Genomic DNA, 23,296 nt, shown 5'->3' with positions numbered 1-23,296 from the left:
TCCTGTGGGGGAAAGTCCTGCCCCATTCCATTAGTAGGCAGTTGGTAGATGCTCATGACAAAGCCAGAGTGAGCACAACAGTAGATGGAAAAGTTGGAGAATCGAATGGAGCCAGACTGATTAGTGGACCCCATTTATCTAATGGAAGTAGCTTGGAGGCCGATACCTTCAAGTTCTGTCAGCAGAGGTCCCTTGCCTGGCCATCAATCAGAGTGACCAACTGGTGCTCCAAGCATGTTGTGTATTGGGAAGAGCGGCCACTACTTAGATTGCTTCCTTAAAGAGCCAACCTCTTTGCTGCTTCCTCAACACCCAGAATGACAAGGTGAGAATCTCAAGTTAAACTATGCTTGTAAACTCCATATCCATTTCACGTATTCCTCAAATATGTGTAAGACAGCAACATCAATGTTAGTATCGCCACTACCACTGTTTCAGTTACTGGCAACATAATATAACTAGTTCCCCAATGCTTCGGTTAATTACATTTTCCCCCTGAGCATACAGTATGATTTCTATATCAACACATTCATGCACGCTGGATCAGCCCTGGAATATGTAGTCAGCATAGAAGTGCCCTAAGATTTATATATCAATTCCCCAAAAATTAAAAGTATATTTTATAATGTTGCAAGAAATGTTTTTGTTGGGTATTATACATAAAGAACTTTACAGTAAATAAGGATTACATCTTCAATATATGGCAAGGGAAGAAAGAATATATTTTGATTAAATGTGGAAACAAACAGAAGCATTGACGATGGAAGAATGGACCATTAAAGTTGCTGGTTAGATTAAAATGAAAAGCCCATTGAAGACTTTTTGAAAGACTTAAAAGATTATGGATTATTTTTAGCACTAGGAAAACTAATGATGCAATATAATTACTAGTAATTTTAGTATGATTATTTGGCTATATCTTTAACAGTAAAATAATATTTTACTTATTTTACTTTTCCTTGCAGCCACGATTGGGGGAGGGGCATTCAGATCCTTGCCTTTTTTTCGTGTCAGGAACAACGAGAAACTGCAAGTCACTTCTGGTGTGAGAGAATTAGTCGTCTGAAAGGACGTTGCCCAGGGGAATTTTTGATGTTTTTACCAACATTATGGGAGGCTTCTCTCATGTCCCTACATGGGAAGCTGGAGCTAACAGCGGGAGCTCATCTGCTCTCCCTGGATTCGAACCACTGACCTGTCAGTCAGCAGTCCTGCTGACACAAGGGTTTAACCCATTGCGCCATCGGGGGCTCCTAGATCTTTGCTGTGTGTTAGTTATAAGTCTCCCCACCCTTTTCTACTTTTTAAATCTTTCTTTCTTTTCCTTTCATTGTAAATTAGATTGCTTGTGTTAAAAATACTTAAGGAACAAAAAACTAGACCCTCATACGTACCCCTCCTTCACATTGGGTAAGGAAGTAACTGACTGTCACAGAAGGGGTGAGTTCAAGGCTGTGGCACCCATGGCACAATCAGTTGTGCAGCTGTGGCATATGCTCAAGCTATGCTAAATGCATATACGATCTTTTCTCATTTATAGCCATACCTTACCAAGAAATTATTTCCCTTTTGTTTTCAGAGACCTAGAAAGTTTTCCATTGCAGTCAAACATTCTACAAACGTCAATAGGAAAAAAGTCTCAAGAATACAATATTGATCACTATGTACAATATGTTTCTTAGAAAAACTAAAGGCTTGTTTGGGAAATTAGCCAACTTTATAAACATTGGAGAAAGGCAGGCAGCCTTGTCGAAAATTGCCAATTATTTTAAGACTGGAATCTTATATTCCTTGGCCTTGGAGTAAGCCCTATTAAGTTCAACATGACTTACATCTGTTCAGATTTTTTTTCGTGTCAGGAGTGACTTGAGAAACTGCAAGTTGCTTCTGGTGTGAGAGAATTGGGTGTCTGCAAGAACGTTACCCAGGGGATGCCCGGTTGTTTTAATGTTTTACAACCTTGTGAGAGGCTTCTCTTAAGTCCCTGCAGGGAGCTGGAGCTGACAGAGGGAGCTCATCCGCACTGTCCTCGGATTCAAACTGGCAACCTTCAGGTCAGCAGTCCTGCTGGCACAAGGGTTTAACTCATTGCGCCACCGGGGGCTCCACCTCTGTTTCGATAAATACATGAATGTACAATTAATAGAGATTTACTTTCTCTGATGGTATGTACGCATATTTTTGCCTCAATGTTGTCAAGCAGCTTTTGCAAGCTTATGAGGCAAGTAAGTCTATAAACAGAGATTTCATGTTCAAACTGTCACCAGCTCTCTGGGAAAATATCATTGGATTGGATCTGCACTTGTACTTAGTAGACACTTAAATCCCATTGCTTTGTGAACTTTGTGTTCAACAATACTGGAAAAATTAAATATGTATAATTTAGTTATTAACTTTATTTACCTTTCTTTCTGCCAGAATTTGTGGCTATATAGCCCTTAACCCAGAGGGTACAAATAAAAACATTGAAGTTACAGTATTAAAATACAATTAAACCAGTTATATTATTAAAACATAGCAGAACTGAAAGCATATTAAAATTAGTAAAGCACCAACCTAATAAAGGATCATTCCTTAGCAAGCAATCAGTTGCCAAAAGCTCATCTGAATAGAAAGGTTTCTTCATGGGAATAACAAAGATGGGGGGGAGCATATTCTCTTTTGAAGATTAATTCAATTAATCCAACTATTATGATATTTTTCTTGGTTTTAACAGTCTCTCTTGGAGTTCTCAAATCCCATAGTTGTCTCCCAACATCTGATTTGTAAAGAACCAGAGACAGAGTAGTTTCACAGTCTGTTAACTTCACTTCTACTCAGCGTTGGCTGTTACTTATTTGGGTATGCATTGTGTGCTTCGAGATAGGCACAGGCAGAAATGTTCTCCCCTAAGGAGCCATAGAAGCTGTCCAAAATGTCCCTCCCTAAACCCACTCCTGTTCTGCCAGAAGATAGAGCAGGCATGGGCAAACTTGGGCCCTCCAGGTGTTTTGGACTTCAACTCCCACCATTCCTAACAGAACATCTTGCTGCCCCAATAAATATCCATGTTACGGTAGTGTCACTAGCTCCAGTCACTCTAAGAGACATTTGCTGGATCCAATGAGACATGATTTCCAACAAGTTGATTTTTGCTAATGACAACTGCATAACTTTTAACACCTGAATTGGATAATATACATTCCTCCTAATATGTTTAATCTCAGTGCACTGCAACCTTTAATACTGCACAACCCTATCATCTTCCCTGCCAGTTTGATATAAATTTAAAATATAAGTTACCCCCGCCCCCCCAAAAAAGGGAAAACCAAATGTGTTTATTAACGGAAGAAACTCATTGTTATAATACTCATCCTATTATGTCTAGGTTTGTGACACTAGTAGACTAAAGAGAATCTTATTATCTCATGAACACTTGAATGTTTGGAATAAAGTGTATATTTAGTGGGGAGGAGGCATCCAGAAAAAAAAAATAGAGAGATCTCTACTACATTTGGGTTTTATCAAGTCTAAAGACATCAGCACAGTAGTAACCGATAGCTAACCTGTTAATGTAAATGTCAGAAATGGATTTACTCTGGGTTTTGTTCTAAACCTTAAACTGCAGTCTAAGCTATGCTAAAAGGGTCGGAGCCAACAGTACATTCTTCATGGATATCGAACCATACAGAATTGGTTTGCTAATCATAATAAGCTTGTCAGCTCTATTTGAGAGGTTATGTTCAATATTTTGGATGAAACCCTGACCAGATTGCTAATATGAGAGTCATCATGCACAATTGCTTCAGAAAAGCAAGTAAATGGAAATGATGTCGAAGGCTTTCATGCCTGCCATAGATGTGGGTGAAATGTCAGGGGAGAATGCTTCTGGAACATGGCCATACAGCCTGGAAAACTCACAACAACCTAAATGGAAATGTTGTTGCTATGATATCTTTTAAAAATTAAGATTTCTATTTTACTTCATTTTCTGAGTGAGGTTTTAACATACAGTAGAGTCTCGCTTATCCAACCTTTGCTCATCCAATGTTCTGTATTACCCAATGCAGTCTGCCTCCCGCCCGGATTCTCTAGGCAACAACGCACAGTGGGCCAGCACACCCAACAACAACACAAGTGCAGACACGCTCCCAAACAAGTTGCAGATTTGTTGTAAAACATGATGTCTTGGTGCTTAATTTGTGAAATCATAATGTAATTTGATGTTTAATAGGCTTTTCCTTAATCCCTCCTTATTATCCAACATTTTCCTTTATCCAACGTTCTGCCAGCCCATTTATGTTGGATAAACGAAACTCTACTGTAATTGCATTTTCTTAAATATGATTTGAGAAATCCCAGTCCACTGTTATTTTGTAAACTTCCGATTATGCGACATACACGATTTGGTATGTCATCTGCTTAACCAATTGTGGGGTGGAAGCTCACTCCCTTCAACATCAGATTTTCATCATCATCGTTGTCATCATAGGCTGAGCATGATGGTCTTACAAGGGCAGAGTGTTGGTGGTGGGTCTGTAAGAGATATTAGAGACCTATTCTGTATCTGCATGATCTTTTGCATGGAGGGCATACATTTTCAAATGGAAGGTGGTCCCGACAAATGCCAGGACAAGGGGAGGTATTATAATAAAAGGTAAAGGTAAAGGTTTCCCTTGACGTTAAGTCCAGTCATATCTGACTCTGGGGGTTGGTGCTCATCTCCATTTCTAAGCTGAAGAGCCGGCGTTGTCCATAGACATCTCCAAGGTCATGTGGCTGGCATGACTGCATGGAGCACCGTTACCTTCCCGCCAGAGCGGTACCTATTGATCTACTCACATTGGCATGTTTTCAAACTCCTAGGTTGGTATTATAGTACGGGAGATTATATTTTAGAGGAGGAAACTGGCAGAAACCACCTCTATTCCTTGCCTAAGAAAATCCTATGAAATTCATGGGGTCGCCTTAAAATGGCAGGTGACATAAAGACACGCACACACATATATATTATAGTGCTTAAGGACTGAATTTGTTAGCTAAACAAAACACGAAACCTCACTACGGAAGTGTGTGTATCTCTTTTGCTGCAGTGACCCAGCCTCAAACAGATCTTTCTAAGTGTAATATGGAGGAAGATTACATCCTTCTGTGTTATCTGTCTATGGCAGCAGACCCTTTATACCAACAGCTCACAATCTTCTTCTCTGTCCATCCTTTTGTGTCAATAGAGTCAGCCTTTTGTATCTGCTGCAGTTTGGTTCCAAGACTCCCATAGATACCAAAATGCTCCATTCCCATTACATACACCATTGTAGTAAAATTGTGTACTTTGTATAAAACAGCAAAATCAAGGTTTGCTTTTGGGAAGATTTTAAAAAATATTTTCAAGTTGTGGATGATTGAATCCATTAGTACAAAACCTGTGGATCTGGAGGGACAGCTGGATAAGTGATTCCATGGTGATGCAAAAGGCAAAAATAGATACATTTTGGTACTGAAGGCTGTTTTTACAGCCATGCTCCTTGAGGCTGTGCTTTTCTGCTAGCAAAGGATGAATTGCATCTCCTAGAAGCTCCCCAGAGCATGTATTTTACCTTTTACCATGATTTTAATCTACCTGTTTTAAAAAATGCTTCTTCTTCCAAACCAAAAACACAGAACCACTTTGTTCTGTCCTAGGGTGCACTTTTGAGAATCTCTGGAGGAAAATAGACAGAAAATGTCCACTGGATTCTCCAAAGCTTTGCTTCTGGAGTACGGGTTAGTGTGGTCATCCTTACACTGCATACCAGATCTGTGCTTCTTTGCTCTGAGCTGATGCCACTGCAATTTAATCAATGTCCACTGATCTCTAACAGACAAGATAGTCTCCTGCTCTTGGCACAGTGACACCGGCCACAACAGAGACTCAGATGTTGCTCACTTTTGTTTGTCAGCACAGCAGTTCATTGAATCTGGCCATTAGTCACTACTTTTAAATATGTGTGTGTAAGAGAGAGAGGGAGATTGGAATTTACTTTCAGCATTAATAACAGAGCTTGCTTATTTACTGTAGGCAGTGAGGATGATTAAACAAAAAGAATATTAGACCCTGATCTCTATCTTTTTCATTCTCAGCTCCTATTGCTCATCTTTGGAAACATTCAGTAGTTTCTTTAGAAACCAAATTGGAGGAGATTGGATTCAGGATTGTGGAAGCCAATAGCTGGAGTACGAGAGACAGTTAGCAAGCTCTGCAAGACAACAGAAGCAAGCCTTGTGCTATTACTCAAATGAAGTTACTCATCCCTGACAACAGTGACGTCATGACATGCCAAAATGGTGTGGTGGGGAATGGGGGGGGGAGGGATCCTATGGGATGGGAGAAAACTCCTTACCAAGCAACACTATGAACTTTTAGGATCTGTGAGTTTTCTTTTTTTTAGAATCTGTGAGTTTTCGACAACACATTTGTGAGTTTTCTTTTCCCAATCTACAGTATATAAAAATCTGGAGAGGATTTGCTGCAAACGGATCTATTCCTATGTCTGGCGCAACATTATTTGTTACTTTTTTAAAAAAAAGAAAGAAGAGGAACTGGAATGGGAATGGGAAAGTCTTGGATCTCAATTCTTCCTCCAGACTGATTGAGACATTCTTCCTCCATGATCCCAAATATCTGTAGCTTCTCAGGCATGGATAATAGGCACTCTGCACATGTTCAGGAGCACCTGCTTTTAGATTGCTGAGATTCTGGCAAGATACGGAAGACCTGGCTAGAAATATCCCTTATTCAGCAGAAAGGGAGCTGTGAGGGTTAAAGGGAAAACCAATGTGAATTCCCAAGGGGGTTCCCTCCTGCTGGCATCTCCCTTGTGCCCTGCCTTGGCATTCCCGACATCTGCTTCCAGTTTTGCTCCACTTGGCTGCATTTGAGCCTGCTTTTGGGGGAGCCAAGCATTGCAGAGCTCAAGGGAAAGAGGGCAAGAAAAAGAGTCCTTTAGCCCCTTAGTACCTCTGGGCTCAAATGCTGCGACCTTAAGGAAACGAATGGATGGGAAGATGTAGAATGGATGCAGTTTGGCACCACTTTAACTGCCATAGCTGATGGCTCCATGCTATCGAATCATTGGAAGTTGTAGCTTGCTGAGACACCAGCTCTCTTTGACAGAAAAGGCTAAAGATTTTTTAAATCTACAACTCATAGCATTGAGTGAAAAGCTATGAAAAGGGTGTCGAACTACATTCGTTCTACAGTGGAGATGCACCCCATGTGTCTGGAAGGGGCTTGGAAGGAGTCCTCAATAAATATGCAAACAAAAACTTATTTGGGTTGCTGTGAGATTTCCGGGCTGTATGGCCATGTTCCAGAAGCACTCTCTGCTGACGTTTTGCCTGCATCTATGGCAGGCATCCTCATAGGTTGTGAGGTCCATTGGAAACTACGTAAGTGAGGTTTATATATCTGTGGAAAGTCCAGGGTGGGAGAAAGAACTCTTGTCTAATGGAGGCAAGTGTTAATGTAGCAATTTGCCACCTTGATTAGCACTGAATGGCCTTGCAATGCCAAGGACCTCACTATCTCTTCATCAGACCTCACAACCTCTGAGGATGCCTAACAGAGATGCAGGCGAAACATCAGGAGAGAATGCTTCTGGAACATGGCCATACAGCCCAGAAAACTCACAGCAACCCAGTGATTCCGGCCATGAAAGCCATCGACAAAAACTTACTTGGGTCTTCCTTTCTTTAAAGGAGGTTGCCTTCCTTCAAAAACACACAAGAAGCACAGTGCACTGCGGCTTAAGGGAGATCCTTTATAGCAGTGGTTCCCACCAGTGGTCCACAAGAACTAAAATATGGGCCGTGACCTCACCATTACTACTATGGACAATGACACTATCCAAACAAACAAAAATCCTGGTGTCTTCATTTTTAGGCTTGTTCCTGTGGTTATTTGGGATGCTGATTCAGAAAATTGCATTGCATAGACCACATCAGCTCTAGATTATTAAACATGGTTTTCTGTGAGCGAGCATATGGTGACTACTGGATGGCATACGTTCTGTATAAGAAACTAGAGCTGATGTGGTCTATCAAATGCAGTTTTCTGAATCAGCACCCCAAATAACCAAACCGAATCTAAAGTTAACCAAAAACTGGTTCGTAACCCTTTTGGTACTAATGCTGGAGAGTGGTCCCTGGTCAAAAAAAGTTTGGGAACCACTGCTTTATAGGAGAGGATGCACTTCAGAAACCCCATCCCTCTCGCCATCCACACACAGGGCTCTCTGCCACTTGCATCTCCTACCAATTATAAATTGAGAGGGCTGTCACTGGCTGCCCTATGAATTGATAGAAGGGGTACAAGCCTTGCCTTGATCCAGAGAGAAAGAAACTTAAAAAGTGAGAAGGCATCGAATCACAGAATCATAACATTGGCAGGGACCCCAAAGGCCAACCAATCCAATCCAATCCCATTCTGTCAGGAAAGGACACACAATCAAAGCCCTCCCAACAGGTGGTGACCCAGCTTCCATTTAAAAGAGTAAAGGGAGAGAAATAACTTGGTTGCTGTGAGCATTCCAGGCCGTATGGCCATATTCTAGAGGCATTCTCTCCTGACGTTTCGCCCACATCTATGGCAGGCATCCTCAGAGGTTGTGACATATATTGGAAACTAGGCAAGGGAGGTTTATATATCTGTGGAAGGTCCAGGGTGAGAGGAAAAAACTCTTGTCTGCTGGAGGAAAGTGTGAATGTTGTAATTAATCACCTTGATTAGCATTCAATGGTCTTGTAATTTTTCAAGACCTGGCTTCTTCCTGCCTGGGGGAATCCTTTGTTGTGAGGTGTTAGCTGGCCCTGATTGTTTCATGTCTGGAATTCCCCTGTTTTTTTAGAATGTTCCTTATTTGCTGTCCTGATTTTAGAGTTTTCAAATACTGTGAGCCAGATTTTGTTCATTTTCATGGTTCCCTCCTTTCTGTTGAAATTGTCCACATGCTTGTGGATTCCAATGGCTCCTCTGTGTAGTCTAACATAGTAGTCTCCCACACTGGACACTATCAGGGTGGGAGACAAGAAACTATCAGGGTCAGCTAATCACCTCTCAAGGAATGATTGCCCCAGGCAGGAAGCAGCCAAGCTTTGAAGCTGAAAAGCCATTCAATGCTAATCAAGGTGGCCAATTGCAACATTCACAACAACAGGCAAGAGTTCTTTCTCCCACTCTGGATAAATAAACCTCCCTTATTTAGTTTCCACAACCTCTGAGGATGCCTGTGGGTGAAACGTCAGGAGAGAATGCTTCTGGAACATGGCCACACTGCTCGGAAAACTCACAGCAACCCAGGCTATGAAAGCGTTTGACAACAAGGAGAGAAAGAAACTCGAAGAGCAGGGTGGGTTGGAATAATAGAATCACAGAGTTCGAAGCCTTCCCAAAGAGCCACCCAGTCCAACTATGCAGGAACACACCACCAAAGCCCTCCCGACAGATGCCAAGCTCAGAAACCTCCAGAGAAGGATTCTCGGCGCCTGCTTACCTGCCCGAGAAGCTCGTACTCCAGTTCGCGGGCGATGGCTTGGGCCGCCTCGGGGCCGCCGGGGATCTCGGCTGCCCACTCGTTGACAAACTGCCTCCCCGCCTGGGCAGGACTGGCTGCCGCCCAAAGCAGAGCCACCGCCACGCAGAGAGGATGCCCAGCCCAGCCTCGCCTGGCCATGGCACACGGGGGACGAGGCGGGAGGGGAGCGGAGAGCAACAAGAATAGTAAGGATCTATCGGTAAAGACGAAGTCCTCTTTATTGGGGGGTCTTGGGATCCCTTCTGCTCTGGTTGCTACGCGGTCAGTGCCACAAACACGAGCCCGAGGACCCCGATGGAGCGCCTCTTCCCGCGTGGCGCGCTGCTCGGTCTCTGGGCCAGGACCCCCACCCGCCCCATCGCGGAGGGAGGAAGGAGGGAGGGAGGGAGGCAGGGAGGGAGGCTGCGGACACGTCAAGACGACGGAAGCCGAGCCCTGACGTCAGGTGCCCGGACTCGCTCCCTGCCTCGCTTTCGGGGGAGGATCCCGGGGGAGAAGAGGCAGCAGCGGGAGCAGCAGGGAGGAGGAGGAGGAGGAGGCAGGGAGGCTTCCCCGGAGACCATTGGGAGCTGTCCATGGTGCGAAGGGAGGGGGGGGGGGGAAGCACGCCAAGCCAGCCTCCTCTCCGCTTTTTCCATCCATCTATCTCAGTGGTTTTCAACCTTCTCAATATAGTCCCGCATGTTGTGGTGACCCCCCAAACCATGATATTATTTTCCTTGCTACTTCATAACTCTCATGAATTGTAATGTAATGCAAATATCTGATATGCGGGATGTCTTTTCCTTCACTGGACCAAATTTAGCCCAAATACCCCATCCTCCCAAATTTGAAGACTGGTGGGCTTGCAGGAGCTGGGGCTAACAGTGGGCGCTCATTCCGCTCCCAGGATTTGAACCTGGGACCTTTCGGTCTGCAAGTTCAGCAGCTCAGTGCTTTAACACACTGCGCCACCACCAGGGGCCCAAATTTAGCCCAAATACCCCATCCGCCCAAATTTGAAGACTGGTGGGCTTGCAGGGGGTGGGGATGATTTTGTCATTTGGGAGTTGTAATTCTTGGGATTTATAGTTCACCTACAATCAAAGAGCATTCTGAACTCCACCAAGGATGGAATCAAACCAAACTTGGCACACAGAACTCCCATGACCCCAAACCATAACATTATTTTCCTTGCTACTTCATAACTTTCATGAATTGTAATGTAAATATCTGATATGCAGGATGTATTTTCATTCACTGGACCAAATTTGGTGCATCCATCCATCTTTCTGCTTATTCTATCTATCTATCTATCTATCTATCTATCTATCTATCTATCACAGTGGTTCCCAATTTTTTTGACCACCTGACCAGGGACCACTTTGACCAGAGACCACTTTGACCAGGAACGACTTTGACCAGGGACCACTTTGACCAGAAACCAGTTTGACCAGGGACCACATGACCAGGGTCCACTTTGATCAGGAACTATTTTGATCACGAACCACTTTGAACAGGGACCACTTTGACCAGGGACTACTGTGACCAGGGACCACTTTGATCAGGAACCATTTTGATCATGAACCACTTTGACCAGGGACCAATTTGACCAGGGACCACTGTGACCAGGGACCACTTTGATCATGAACCATTTTGATCATGAACCACTTTGACCAGGAATCACTTTGACCAGGGACCACTTTGATCAGGGTCCATTTGACCAGGGACGACTCCAACATAAGTATCCAAAGAGTTACGAATCAGTTTTTGGTCAACTATAGATTCAGTTTGGATATTTGGGGTGCTGATTCAGAAAATTGCAGTGGATAGACCACATTAGCTCTAGTTTCTGATACAGAACATATGCCATCCAGTAGTCACCATCTGCTTGTCCACAGAAAGTCATATTTAATAATCTAGAGCTGATGTGGTTTATCCAATGCACTTTTCTGAGTCAGCACCCAAATAACCCCAGGAACAGGCCTAAAAATGAAGACTGCTTCCAGGCACCACATGGGGGGAAGGAGGAGGAGCAGCAGCAGTCAGGAGGCTTGTTGTCACACCTTTCATGGGTAGGCAGCTTCTCCCCTCCCAGCATCCCCATTGCCTTAGCACTATAAGAGGATTTCGTGAGACCAGTCGCTCTTGTTGCAATAGTGTAGTAAAGGTGATATCATGGACCATATATTACTTCTTGGGGACCCTCCAATCTGGCACTTATTTAAACTAGGCAACATTTAGAACAACACTCTGAAAACAGGGGAATTCCAGACATGAAACAGTCAGGGCCAAGTAACACCTGGTTAACAAAGCTGCAAGGTCATTCAGTGCTAATCACGGTGCACCATTCACACTTGCCTCAAACAGACAAGTTCTTTCTCCCACCCTGGACTTTCCACAGATATATAAACCTCACTTGCCTAGTTTCCAACAGACCTCACAACCTCTGAGGATGCCTGCCATAGATGTGGGCAAAATATCAGGAGAGAATTCTTCTGAAACATGGCCATACAACACGGTAAACTCACAGCAACCCAGGGTAAAAAATGATGAGGAAGAAAGAAAAGGGAACAGAAGAAAGCCCATTTTTGGGAAGGAGGAGGGAAGTGGGGAGTTATGGACCTTATATTTTGGCAGCCTGTCATTCATTCAGAGTCAAGAGTCAATGATTCCATCTCTTACATCTGCTCATCTCCCTGTCAGTTAGGCCTCAGACTTTTAGAATTCAGGCTTAACCTTAAAGATGATATTGCAATAGCACCTTAAGCACTCACTAGTTTGATCTGGCACAACCATTCACGGACTACAGCTTCCTTCTCCGAATGCATAATAGCCTTGCCTAACTTGTTATACCAGCCAAACTCTAACATTGAAATTTCTTCTAATGTTCAATCAAAATCTGCTCTCCTGCAACTTAAAACCATTTGACCAGGCTCTAGTATCTGAAGCAGCAGGGAACAAGCCTGGCCCATCCTCTCTGTGAAAGCCTTTGAGGTATCTGAACATTGCAGTCATGTCACTGCAGTCTTCTCTTCACCAAGATGAACAAGTCCAGTTCCTTCAATCTTTAGCCATAAGCTTTTTTTCTCCAAACTTGTTATCAAACGTGTTGCCATTCTCTAAACCTGTTCCAACTTGCTTAAAATTAGTTACCCAGAACTTATCATGGCATGGAATATAGTCAGATTTTTTTCCCCCCTGACTTGGAAAATGTGCTTCTATTAATGGAGGTTAAAATAGCATTCACCTTCTTTGTTAAGGCATGACACTCTGGCCTCATGTTCAATTTATGATAAACAAGCGTACCAAGGTCCTTATTGCAGGTATTACTGCTGAACAATATATTCTCTATCCTATATCTGCTCGTTCGGTTTTAGTGTCCTAATGACAGAATTATCACATATCTCTATTAAATGTAAAGTTATCAATTTTGCAAAATTTTCTGGTTTGTTAAGGTCATTTATTTTCCCTATCTTTCAATGTTTTGCCTGCCCTTTTCAGTTTTGTGTCATTTGCAAATTTGATCAGGATTCCCACCACCCCATCAATTGGGTGGGGTATATTCACACTGTAGATCTAATGCAGTTTGACACTACTTTAACTACCATAACTCAGTGCTATGGAGTCATGGTAGTTGTAGTTTTACCAAGTATTTGCCTTCTCTACCCAAGAGTGCTGGTTTCTCATCAAACTACAGCTCCCATAATTCCATATCACTGAGCCATGGCAGTCAAAGTGATGTCAAAATGTATTCATTCTACAGTGTAGATATGCCCTGTTGTTAATAAATATGTTGAAGAGTAATGGCCCTATAGCACAGCCTGACACACTCACTTGAGACCGCCTTTCAGATTGAGACATAGCCATTGATATAACTCTTTGAGCATGATTACCCACCAACTGTGGATTCCCCTCCTGCATGTCTTTCTGATAGGCCAAAGGCAGGGGAGATGTGGACTACCAAAAATTGCCATAAGCTCTTTATAGCATAGGCAGTTATGAGGGATGGTGGGAGTTGCAGTCCAAATGAACTTGAAGGACAGCATGTTTCCACTCCCTACTGTATTTTTTATGAACCTGACAAAACTGTTGTCCTTTGGTATTGTATAGAAGCTGAAATGCTGATTGATGGTGAACTAGGGAAGATTGTAGCTATATATAACTGGAGGTTCTTCCTTTCCTTTTAAGCCACGTAATATTTTGAGAAGAGGATGTATTTACCAAAACATTGTTAGGTTATGTATGCAAGTTAAAGCAAATCCCACTAGACCAGTAAGTGTAATTAATTGGTTACATGTGACTTGAAGGTAAACACACATACATAAATAGGTGTGCCAAGGTGCAAAGCCCGTTTTGTTTAACAAGCCGTATTTACTGAGAAACCAACCTCCTTCCTTTTGCAATTGCCACCATTCTCTCCTTCACTTTCACAGTTCTTATCCCACTGGCTGCCAGTTATCTACTGAGCACAATTCAAAGTGCTGGCTTTGGCCTATAAAGCCCTAAATGGCCGTGGCCCAGTTTCCCAGTCCGAATGCATCTCCCTCTATAAACCACCGTGGAGATTAAGGTCTTCCAGGGAGACCCTGCTCTCGGTCCCACCACCGTCACAGACACGATTGGCGGGGACAAGAGACAGGGCCTTCTCAGTAATTGCCCCTGGCTATGGAACTCCCTCCCTGGAGAGATGAGATCAGCCCCCTCCCTCCTGTCCTTTAGAAAGATGGTAAAGACCTGGTTGTGGGACCAAGCCTTTGGGGCAGTGCAATCATGGCAGCAATAGGAAATTTCACCCTGCTGACCGGATACAGTGCGGCTGTCTTGTGATGGTTTTAAATAATGGTTTTAATGTGAAGATAACTGATTTTAGTGTTTATGTATATTTATGGTTTATTTTATGCTCCGGGATTAAATGTTTGCCGTATATATGTTGTGCTCCGCCCTGAATCCACTTTGGGGTGAGAAGAGCGGAATATAAATGTTTTAAATAAATAAATAAACAGTCTTTTAAATTGTGTCCTTTCTCTGCAATCAATGGGGAATTTTCCCTGATCCATCTCCATACAGAAGCTTACATTTTCTCTTCTGCCTTTGTTTCTTCTCTAGGTTCTTTCCATTCTTTTATGAACAATTCTTTTCTTGCTCTAGTTTATTTCAAAGTACACAGCTCCTACCCCTCAGCTATTCTATCCTTTTCTTTAAATTTCCCGGAGAGATGATAATTGAAACTAGAGCTTGTTCCAGGTCTGCTAAGCTATGCAGAGTAATGGCAAATTGAACTTATTAGTGACACTGAGCATTGGCTTTAGATTACCTGACTCTGCTCCTCAAGCCATGTTCTTTGGGGTATCTGTTTTGTGTGTACTTCATTGGTTCAACTTTAATTCTTGGCAGCCTTTCCTCTTAAATATGGAAAACCTCTTTTGTCGGTGAAATCCAGACCATGGAACATTTACCTTTTGAGGCTACAGCCCAACAAATTCTGCAGCCAGCATGACAATTGCACACCAAAAATAACTCGACATCAAAATTAGAAAAAGTCCCATGTCCTGCTTAAATTTTGGATTAGGTGCAGTGGCAGTAATATTGAGGAATTGCTAGTGCTCAGATCTTCCCTCTGACTAGAACTAGGTCAACCTGAAAGCACAAAGCAAAATAACCTAGTGTTCCAGAGATCAGGACAAAATAATTGCTCCTTTCTATGACAACTCCTGGGTTCTGGGGAACTGAATTCCCAAAGGGTACCTTTTCCAAGCTCTGTTTAGTTTCTTTATAATGTACATATCCTACATCTTTTTTAGTAGTTGCTTTTGTGATAGTTTTTTTTTTTTCGTGTCAGGAGCAACTGGAGTTGCTTCTGGAGTGAGAGAATTGGCCGTCTGCAAGGACGTTGCCCAGGGGACACCTGGATGTTTAGATGTTTTACCATCCTTGTGGGAGGCTTCTCTCATGTCCCCGCAAGGAGCTGGAGCTGAAAGAGGGAGCTCATCCGCTCTCTCCCCGGGTGGGATTTGAACCTGGCAGCTTTCAGGTCAGCAACCCAACCTTCAACTCATGAGGTTTTTATCCCCTAGGCCACCGGAGGCTCCTTTGTGATAGTGAAACAGTTAAGCAATGGATATTATTTATGAGCTGGGTCTGGCTATGATTGTCTTGGTCTAGTTAAAGATTAGCTGTTATGGTGGTCTAGATAAAAATTGCAACCTTATATTTGTACTTAATGATGATACTTGTACTGGGATGACAATTTTGTAAAGGAAAGAATTGTGCACAAAAAATAATATCTTCATTCTACATATGCATCTAACCTACACCATAGAATTTATGCAGTTTAGCATGGCTCATGGAGTCCCTGATGGCACAGTGAGTTAAACAGCTGAGCTGCTGAACTTGCTGACTGAAAAGTCGGTGTTTCAAATCTGGATTGTGGGGTGAGCTCCCGTTGTTAGTCCCAGCTTCTGCCAATCTAGCAGTTCGAAAACATGTAAATATGAGTAGATCAATAGGTACCGCTCTGGCAGGAAAGTAATGGCACTCCATGCAGTCATGCTGGCCATATAACTTTGGAGGCATCTACGGACAATGCCAGCTTTTCGGCTTAGAAATGGGGATGAGTATCAACCTCCACAGTCGGACACAACTAGACTTAATGTTAAGGGAAATCCTTTACTTTACTTACACATGCATGTAACCTATACCATAGAATAAATGCAGTTTAACACCACATTAACTGCCATGGCTCAATGGTATTGATCCCAGGAGTTGTAGTTTGGTGAAGCACCACTGCACATTGGCAGAGCATGCTACAGATCTTGGAAATGATAACTCCCATGAGCACCAACCCCCAGAGTCGGACACAACTAGACTTAATGTCAGAGGAAAACCTTTACCTTTACCTTATGATTCCATAGCATGGGAGTATGTTAATTCTACAAAGCAAATGCACCCAAACATAAGGAATTTTTCATTTTAATTTGTGGCATTGTGCTGTGCATATCCCAGTACAGAATGTTAGGCCAAGCACATTTGATGGATCAGTGTGCCTAGAACTGCAACCTTCATTGAGTGAATTCTAATCTACAATCCTGAATTAATATATATGAGAACATAGCATTAGTTTAATAATCCCAAAGTATTTGATAATGTTGATATGCTGGCATTTTTAGAACAAAGAATATGGTCTTGCCTTTTGGGATAAATATGCCGTTATAAGAAGAAAACTTTTGATGAGAGACAATGTGAGATAGTATTGCTAAGTGTCAGTGTGAAGCATGGATAGCAAGCACCACTTCTGATGGGAGATGGTATTTTCCATTCAATCACTACTTTGGAAGTGGTTTCAATTCAGAGAACCGTGCGAGGGTAGAGCAAATTCACCTTCTTCTACCCAACCCTCCCTTCTATCAACCTTTAAATCAGAGGTGGGAAATGTGTGAGCCTCTGCTGTCGGATTGCAGCTTCCATCAGTCCAACTAGCACAACCAATGGCAAAGATCATAGGAGTTGCAATCCAATGAAATCTTGAAGGTCATGTATTTTTTGTTCCTGCTTTTAAAAAATACACTAGTAAAGAAATACTGATATTCATGCAACTAGTGGAATATTGATTGGATAATATTTTTTCAGCTTATTTGACAAAAGGTACATTTTACATATGTGTACAGAAAGACAGAATCCCCTCTTTCCTTTCCTTTTTAATTACATAGAGCTAAAGAGATGTGTTTGGTGGATGGATTCCTGGCATCGCCTCCTCAAGAGGAACATATGGCTGCTGCTATTTTTATGAACAGCGACTTCTATGTTCCATGCTTCAAGGAAAACGGGAAAGGGCTTTATTCCTCATTACGATCAGAACTTTGCAGTCTGGTATATGTATCCGCTGTTATTGAAAGAGCTTGCACTGAAGCTCTCGGGAGAAGGAGAGAGCTTATAGAGATAGAATCATTTTTACTGTAGTTCACAACACAAAGGGTTGGATCTAAAAGCTACCCTCCTACAAAAGGGATGCTTCCATTAGTGTGTGGGTGCGCATCCCTTTTTTGCAGACCCCTGGTATCCTATCACTCACCATATATACTGTTGAATCTTTGCTCTAACAGCTGTTCCCATTTTAGCAGCATAACAAGAAAACATGTTCTGCTCCATAGTCTTGCAGAGCGCTATGACATGGATGGGGCCAAAGGCAAGCGACTAGAGCTAAAAATACATCTGATGAGAAAGGGACTTCTTTGCTGGCTTTGGAACTATCTTCCAAATGAAGGTAGAATGATTTCCTTTTTGTTGCTCCTCTGTTTGCAGAGAATGACTTTTTAAATTATTATTCCAACATGTTTTGACAAGCTTTTTATAAAGAAATGGCTTTTAATAGTGTCCTGTACTGATTTTATTTTTCACTTCTTTGATGGCTGAGTTATAAATTAGGAGAACATTTAAGACTCTATAAGACTGGGGTTCAAATCCTTGCTCAGCCATGAAAATCTACTAAATGATGTTGAGCAATTCATTCTCTTTCAGCCACAGAGGAAGGCAGGAAAAACAAATCATGCTTAGAAAAAATCCAGTTGTCATAAGTTGGAAATGGCTTGAAGGCTTCCAATGACCACATTATAAATTGCTTGAAAATCTATGGATAGCATAACTATATCTTAATGTTAGTGATATGTGTGTTCATCTATACATGTTTTAGTTTTTGTAAGCTGTGTTGAGTCTTAGTTCTGGGAAAAGAAAGGAAACAACAACACAAGAAGAATGCCATCTTTCTGCTGAAAGCTCTTACTACTAGTAACGAAATATTTAGCGTGAGCTCGGGAAAAGAAACCACTGAGGGATCATATCATGGAGAAGAGACTTTGGCTCTCTGGGATAGAATCATAGAATCATAGAATAGTAGAGTTGGAAGAGACCTCATGGGCCATCCAATCCAACCCCCCGCTAAGAAGCAGGAAATCGCATTCAAAGCACCCCCGACAGATGGCCATCCAGCCTCTGTTTAAAAGCCTCCAAAGAAGGAGCCTCCACCACAGCCTCCACGGGGGAGAGAGTTCCACTGCCGAACAGCCCTTCTCACAGTGAGGAAGTTCTTCCTGATGTTCAGGTGGAATCTCCTTTCCTGTAGTTTGAAGCCATTGTTCTGCATCCTAGTCTGCAGGGCAGCAGAAAACAAGCTTGCTCCCTCCCCCCTCAGGATAACCCTGAGGGTCAGATGAGGACACCAGGACCTGATGTTTCGCACCCCCTGCCATAAATAGCCCTTGGCAATGGAGAATTGCAAATATGGAAGATGAAATATCTAGATCTCCCCAGTCCTCTGTTTTCATTCTGTCATGAGAAGACATGTTGACCATGTATAAATATGTGAGGGGAAGTCATATGGAGGAGGGAGCAAGCTTGTTTTCTGCTGCCCTGCAGATTAGGACATGGAACAATGGCTCCAAACTACAGGAAAGGAGATTCCACCTAAACATTAGGAGGAACTTCCTAACTGTGAGAGCTGTTTAGCAGTGGAACTCTCTGCCCTGGTGTGTGGTAGAGGCACCTTCCTAGGAAGCTTTTAAACAGAGGCTGGATGGCCCACAAGGCCTCTTCCAACTCTATGATTCTATTATTCTATTTTTTGTTTTGTTTAACTACTGTGCCATATTCTTTAATACTGTGTATATAAAGCCGAGAAGTGATTTGAAGGCATGCATATACACACATTTTAATATACACTTTAGTTTTTGCTTTTGTTCTTTTATATATTCAACCTGTAAATCTTGTAGTCATTTTCTTTAATAGTATTTTCTGCATCTACTATTTAAAATATTTTCTGCATCTATTAACAAACAATTTTTTATAATTGCAATATGAATCACAGTAAAAAAAAAAAGCCCTGAATCACATGCTAATGCTTAAACATTCAATACATTTAGACATATGAGGAATATTCTCCAGGCTCTTTTCTTGCTTTTGGCTCTATGATGGAATGAAAAAAACAGTAACCCACGCAACAGCATTAGGTGAAGATGAGCAAAGTGTTTTCCTGTTCCATAAATAGTATTCCTGTTCGGTTGATTCTTAGTGATAGATTTGTTTACACTGTAGGATTCCTAGTGGCATTACAGCTGTAAAACATTCTGCTGCAGAGTACCAGATGTGTATGTTTGTTTGTGTGGAGGAATCACTAAAAGTACTACTTGAATTTGTGATATATCATTAAATACTTCCAAGCCCAACAAATTTTATCAAAGGAGTGGGGAAGTTTAAAGCATGCCTTGAAACCTTTCTCTGAAAACAATGTTTAAGTTTCTGCTGATTATTCCTTTATTTTATTTTTCAGGGGCAAACAGACTCATCAATTCACCCTTTTACCCAGCTATCAGTGGGGAAGATAGATAAAGTTGTTATAAGGCAGAAAACAACAAGCTTCTATCCTCTTTTCTTGCCCTTTTGGATTTATTGAAGGTGCACAGACATTATCCAAGTTGACTTCTTGCAACCGTACTCAAAAGGCAAAATGTTTTGGTGGAAAATTAAAAAAGAAACCAACTCTTGATTTATTACATTTATATCCTACCTTTCCCACCTCCTCCTCACTTTAGACCAGGCATGGGCAAACTTCAGCCCTCTGGGTGTTTTGGACTTCAACTCCCACAATTCCTAACAGCCTCAGGCCCTTTCCTTTACCCACTTAGCTGCTTTAGATGAAGTTTATACATGCCTGCTTTAGATTCATAGAGTAAATAATGTGTCATGGCAGTTAGTGATGTTAAAATTCCATTAATTCTACAGTGTAGATGCATCCTGAGTGACTGGCTGAAAGTTATATGGCATGTTCCATGGCTCAGTAGATTAACCAAACCAGAGTCCAACAGTGTATCTGCTATACCACGCTGGCTCTCACTTAACTGTCCTTTTTGTCAATTTTATTGGCTATTTATTGTACTGCCCATTTCAGATTAAGAGGCTGGATGGACCTTTAAAAAAACCCAGACATTCTGCAACCTGCCATTTTGGAATTTATTGTCCAATCAATGTTGGTATATAATGGAAAAGTTAATCTGGTAGTTGTACCCAAACATCAGAACACACACTAGTCTTACAGATTTCAGTTAGGAACTAATCGCCTACTCTCTCTAGTTTTCATGGCAAAGAAAGCAAATTCAAAGGTTTTATTCTGACAAGCCTCCTTTGTGATAGAAGGGGTTTCAGAGTTCTCTTCTGTTACAATAAAGAAAATACCACCTTTTAAAAATAAACTTCACTGATTCAATTGTTTGCATTTTTGAACTAATAACAGTTGACATTAATAAGGGAGAATACACGCCCCATGTTAAAATAGCTTCATTGGCCACAAATTTGTTTCTGGGCATAATTCAAAGTGGTGATCACGACCTATATAGCTCTATAAAGCTTGAGTCCAGACCAACCAACCCATATGAACCTGCCAAAGTTCAAAACCCTATAGGGAAAGCTTTCTCTCAATCCCACCACCATTATAGTCTTATATGGTGAGGACATGAGATGGGGCCTTTCTCAGTGGCTGTTTCCACCCTCTGGGTCAACCTTCTACAAGAGGCTAGTTTGGCCTCTTTCCCTTCATCAGCACACAAAGACATTTATTTTTAAGCAGACTTTTAATTTATAATCAGGGGAGCTTCTTACTGGGTTGTTCTATTCATTTTATACAACTTTGTTTCTTGAATTATTTTATCTTGTTCTGTGATGATTCCATAGTTTCAAAATTTCCTTGAGCATGGGTTACTGTGAATTTTCCGGGCTGTATGTCCATGTTCCAGAAACATTCTCTCCTGACATTTCACCCACGTCTATGGCAGGCATCCTCAATGGTTGTGAGGTCTGTTGGAAACAAGGCAAGTGAGATTTATATATCTGTGGAAGGTCCAGGGTGGGAGAAAGAACACTTGTCTGCTGGAGGCAAGTGTGAATGTTGCAATTGGCCACCTTGATTCGTTTCTGGAGTAGAACAACTACTTTCAAAGGAAGTACCACACAATTAAACAACAAATAACACTTGCAAACCAGGAACAGAACTTTTTTCTTTCATTTGTTTTTACATAGTGTTATTCCTAGAAGCTACCTTGAGTCCCATTTTGGGAGAAAGGTAGCAAACAAACAAGTATTTGCCAATATATATCTCATATCTGTTTACAGTTTGTCTTTTCTGTGGACTGATCTATTACTGCAATAAATATTACTGCATGGTACTATAATGGTCAAATTCTAGCCCATGTCAATCAAGCCATCAAATCGGTGTCTTTTATCACCTAGATCATCCATGATTTTTGGTCTGAGCAACTATACTTCCTTTTACTCAGAACTAGCATTTAACCTTCATTTGAGTTTTTTAATCCAATCTGTCCTGTTTTCTTTGCATTGACAGCTCGTTTTCTTTGGCTACTTCATCTGCTATTCACATACTACCACTCACAAGGAAAAACAGATCAGGTGTAGGTACAAAATGTCCTTTGAACACAACTTCCTGAACTATGATCCTTTTCAAACTGTCTTCCAGATCATAACTTGCCTGTTTCAAACACAGAATTAGAGGGGTTAAATCTAAATGATAAATAAGTCCATTTACTAAAGTCATTGCACTAATTATAGTAGTGTTGATGTTATATTGATTTAAGCCCTTTGCTACATACACTAATGATTACCAGAGCACACGGAGCATAGAACTTTAATATGCTAAATCCTATACAGAAATTTGCAAGTTGAAAACATAATTGGTAACTGAATTGTTGCTGGACTAGATAATTTAGAGAATTGGAGAACAGTGTTCCCTCACTTATCACGGGGGTTAGGTTCCAGGACCACCCGCAATAAGTGAAAATTCACGAAGTAGGGATGCTATCTATTTATACATTATTTTAGTAGTTATACACTGTTTAAATCTTTATCAACCAATGTGTGTTGATAAATCGCTTCCTTCTCCTCTCGTTGCTGCTTGGGCTCCTTTTTGCTCCCTTTGGCTTCTCCTTCCTCCCTTCCTTAGGCTGTAAATTGTATTTTTTATGTAATATTATTTAGAGTTTATTGAAAAACTGCGAAACAGCGAATCCGCAAAAAGCAAACTGTGAAGTAGTGAGGGAACACTGTACTTGTTTGAGTGTGTTATGTACTTTAAATACCTGGAGGGGCCAAGCAGGTAAAATTCACTTTGGTTATAACATTTAATACATCTTATAAAACCTTGGTCTTTTTGTCAGTGCTGTTTGTTTCTTCCTTTCATCCAGTCTCCACATTTTCAAGAAATTAAAAGCTAATTGTTGTGGACTACTCTTCTGCTTCTGAGGAGGAGGTAGAGCAGGATGCAGAATAGGTAGCACTTGGAGATTTGGGTCCAAATGTTGAGAAGGAAGGAGAAGGCGAGGAAGACATACTACAAGTCCTTGCATTTTTAGAATGGCGAAGGGCAAAAGAAGAAAGGAGAAGGTTAGCTAGAATCATGGCAAAAATGCTGAGCAGTCAGACCTTGCCCTAGGAACATCTGTGCTGGGAGCTCAAGGCTATACATTAACAGCGAAGCCAATAGTCAGTGCTGGCAGCAACCGACCTTTCTAATACATTTGTGTTCCAGTCTCCAACTTCAGTGTTGGCTTTGCAAAAGACCTCTTGCTAAAGACTCTTGTTCCCATATCCTGTAAGCCCTTTTGCCAAAGTCTCTTGCTCTTGTGTGCTGTGAAGACTTATTGCCAAATACTTTTGATTCACGTCTGCTGTAAGACCTTGCATTGCTTTGGAACTTTACCTTCTGTTTC

General features: G+C 41.7%; 1 protein-coding gene and 1 long non-coding RNA gene across 2 annotated transcripts in view; one reads left to right on the top strand and one right to left on the bottom strand.

Moving 5' to 3' along the window:
* pcsk1 (proprotein convertase subtilisin/kexin type 1) overlaps positions 1-9,893 on the bottom strand; it is a 44,297-nt gene extending 34,404 nt beyond the window's left edge. The window contains exon 1 of the mRNA XM_003216385.3: positions 9,510-9,893. Within this exon, the coding sequence (XP_003216433.3) occupies positions 9,510-9,689 (180 nt within the window). The 5' untranslated portion in view covers positions 9,690-9,893. The remainder of the gene's footprint in view (positions 1-9,509) is intronic.
* A 162-nt stretch (positions 9,894-10,055) lies between these two features.
* Positions 10,056-22,743, top strand: LOC134296699 (uncharacterized). The gene is made up of 2 exons (XR_010003522.1): positions 10,056-17,793; positions 19,852-22,743. It is a non-coding gene; the product is annotated as an uncharacterized LOC134296699 (long non-coding RNA).
* The last annotated feature ends 553 nt before the right edge of the window (positions 22,744-23,296 follow it).

The sequence above is a fragment of the Anolis carolinensis genome, chromosome 2 (assembly GCF_035594765.1).
Source record: "Anolis carolinensis isolate JA03-04 chromosome 2, rAnoCar3.1.pri, whole genome shotgun sequence".
Lineage (NCBI taxonomy): Eukaryota > Metazoa > Chordata > Lepidosauria > Squamata > Dactyloidae > Anolis > Anolis carolinensis.
The sequence above is the reverse complement of the archived record's forward strand: the minus strand, read 5'-3'. Positions and strand labels throughout refer to the sequence as shown.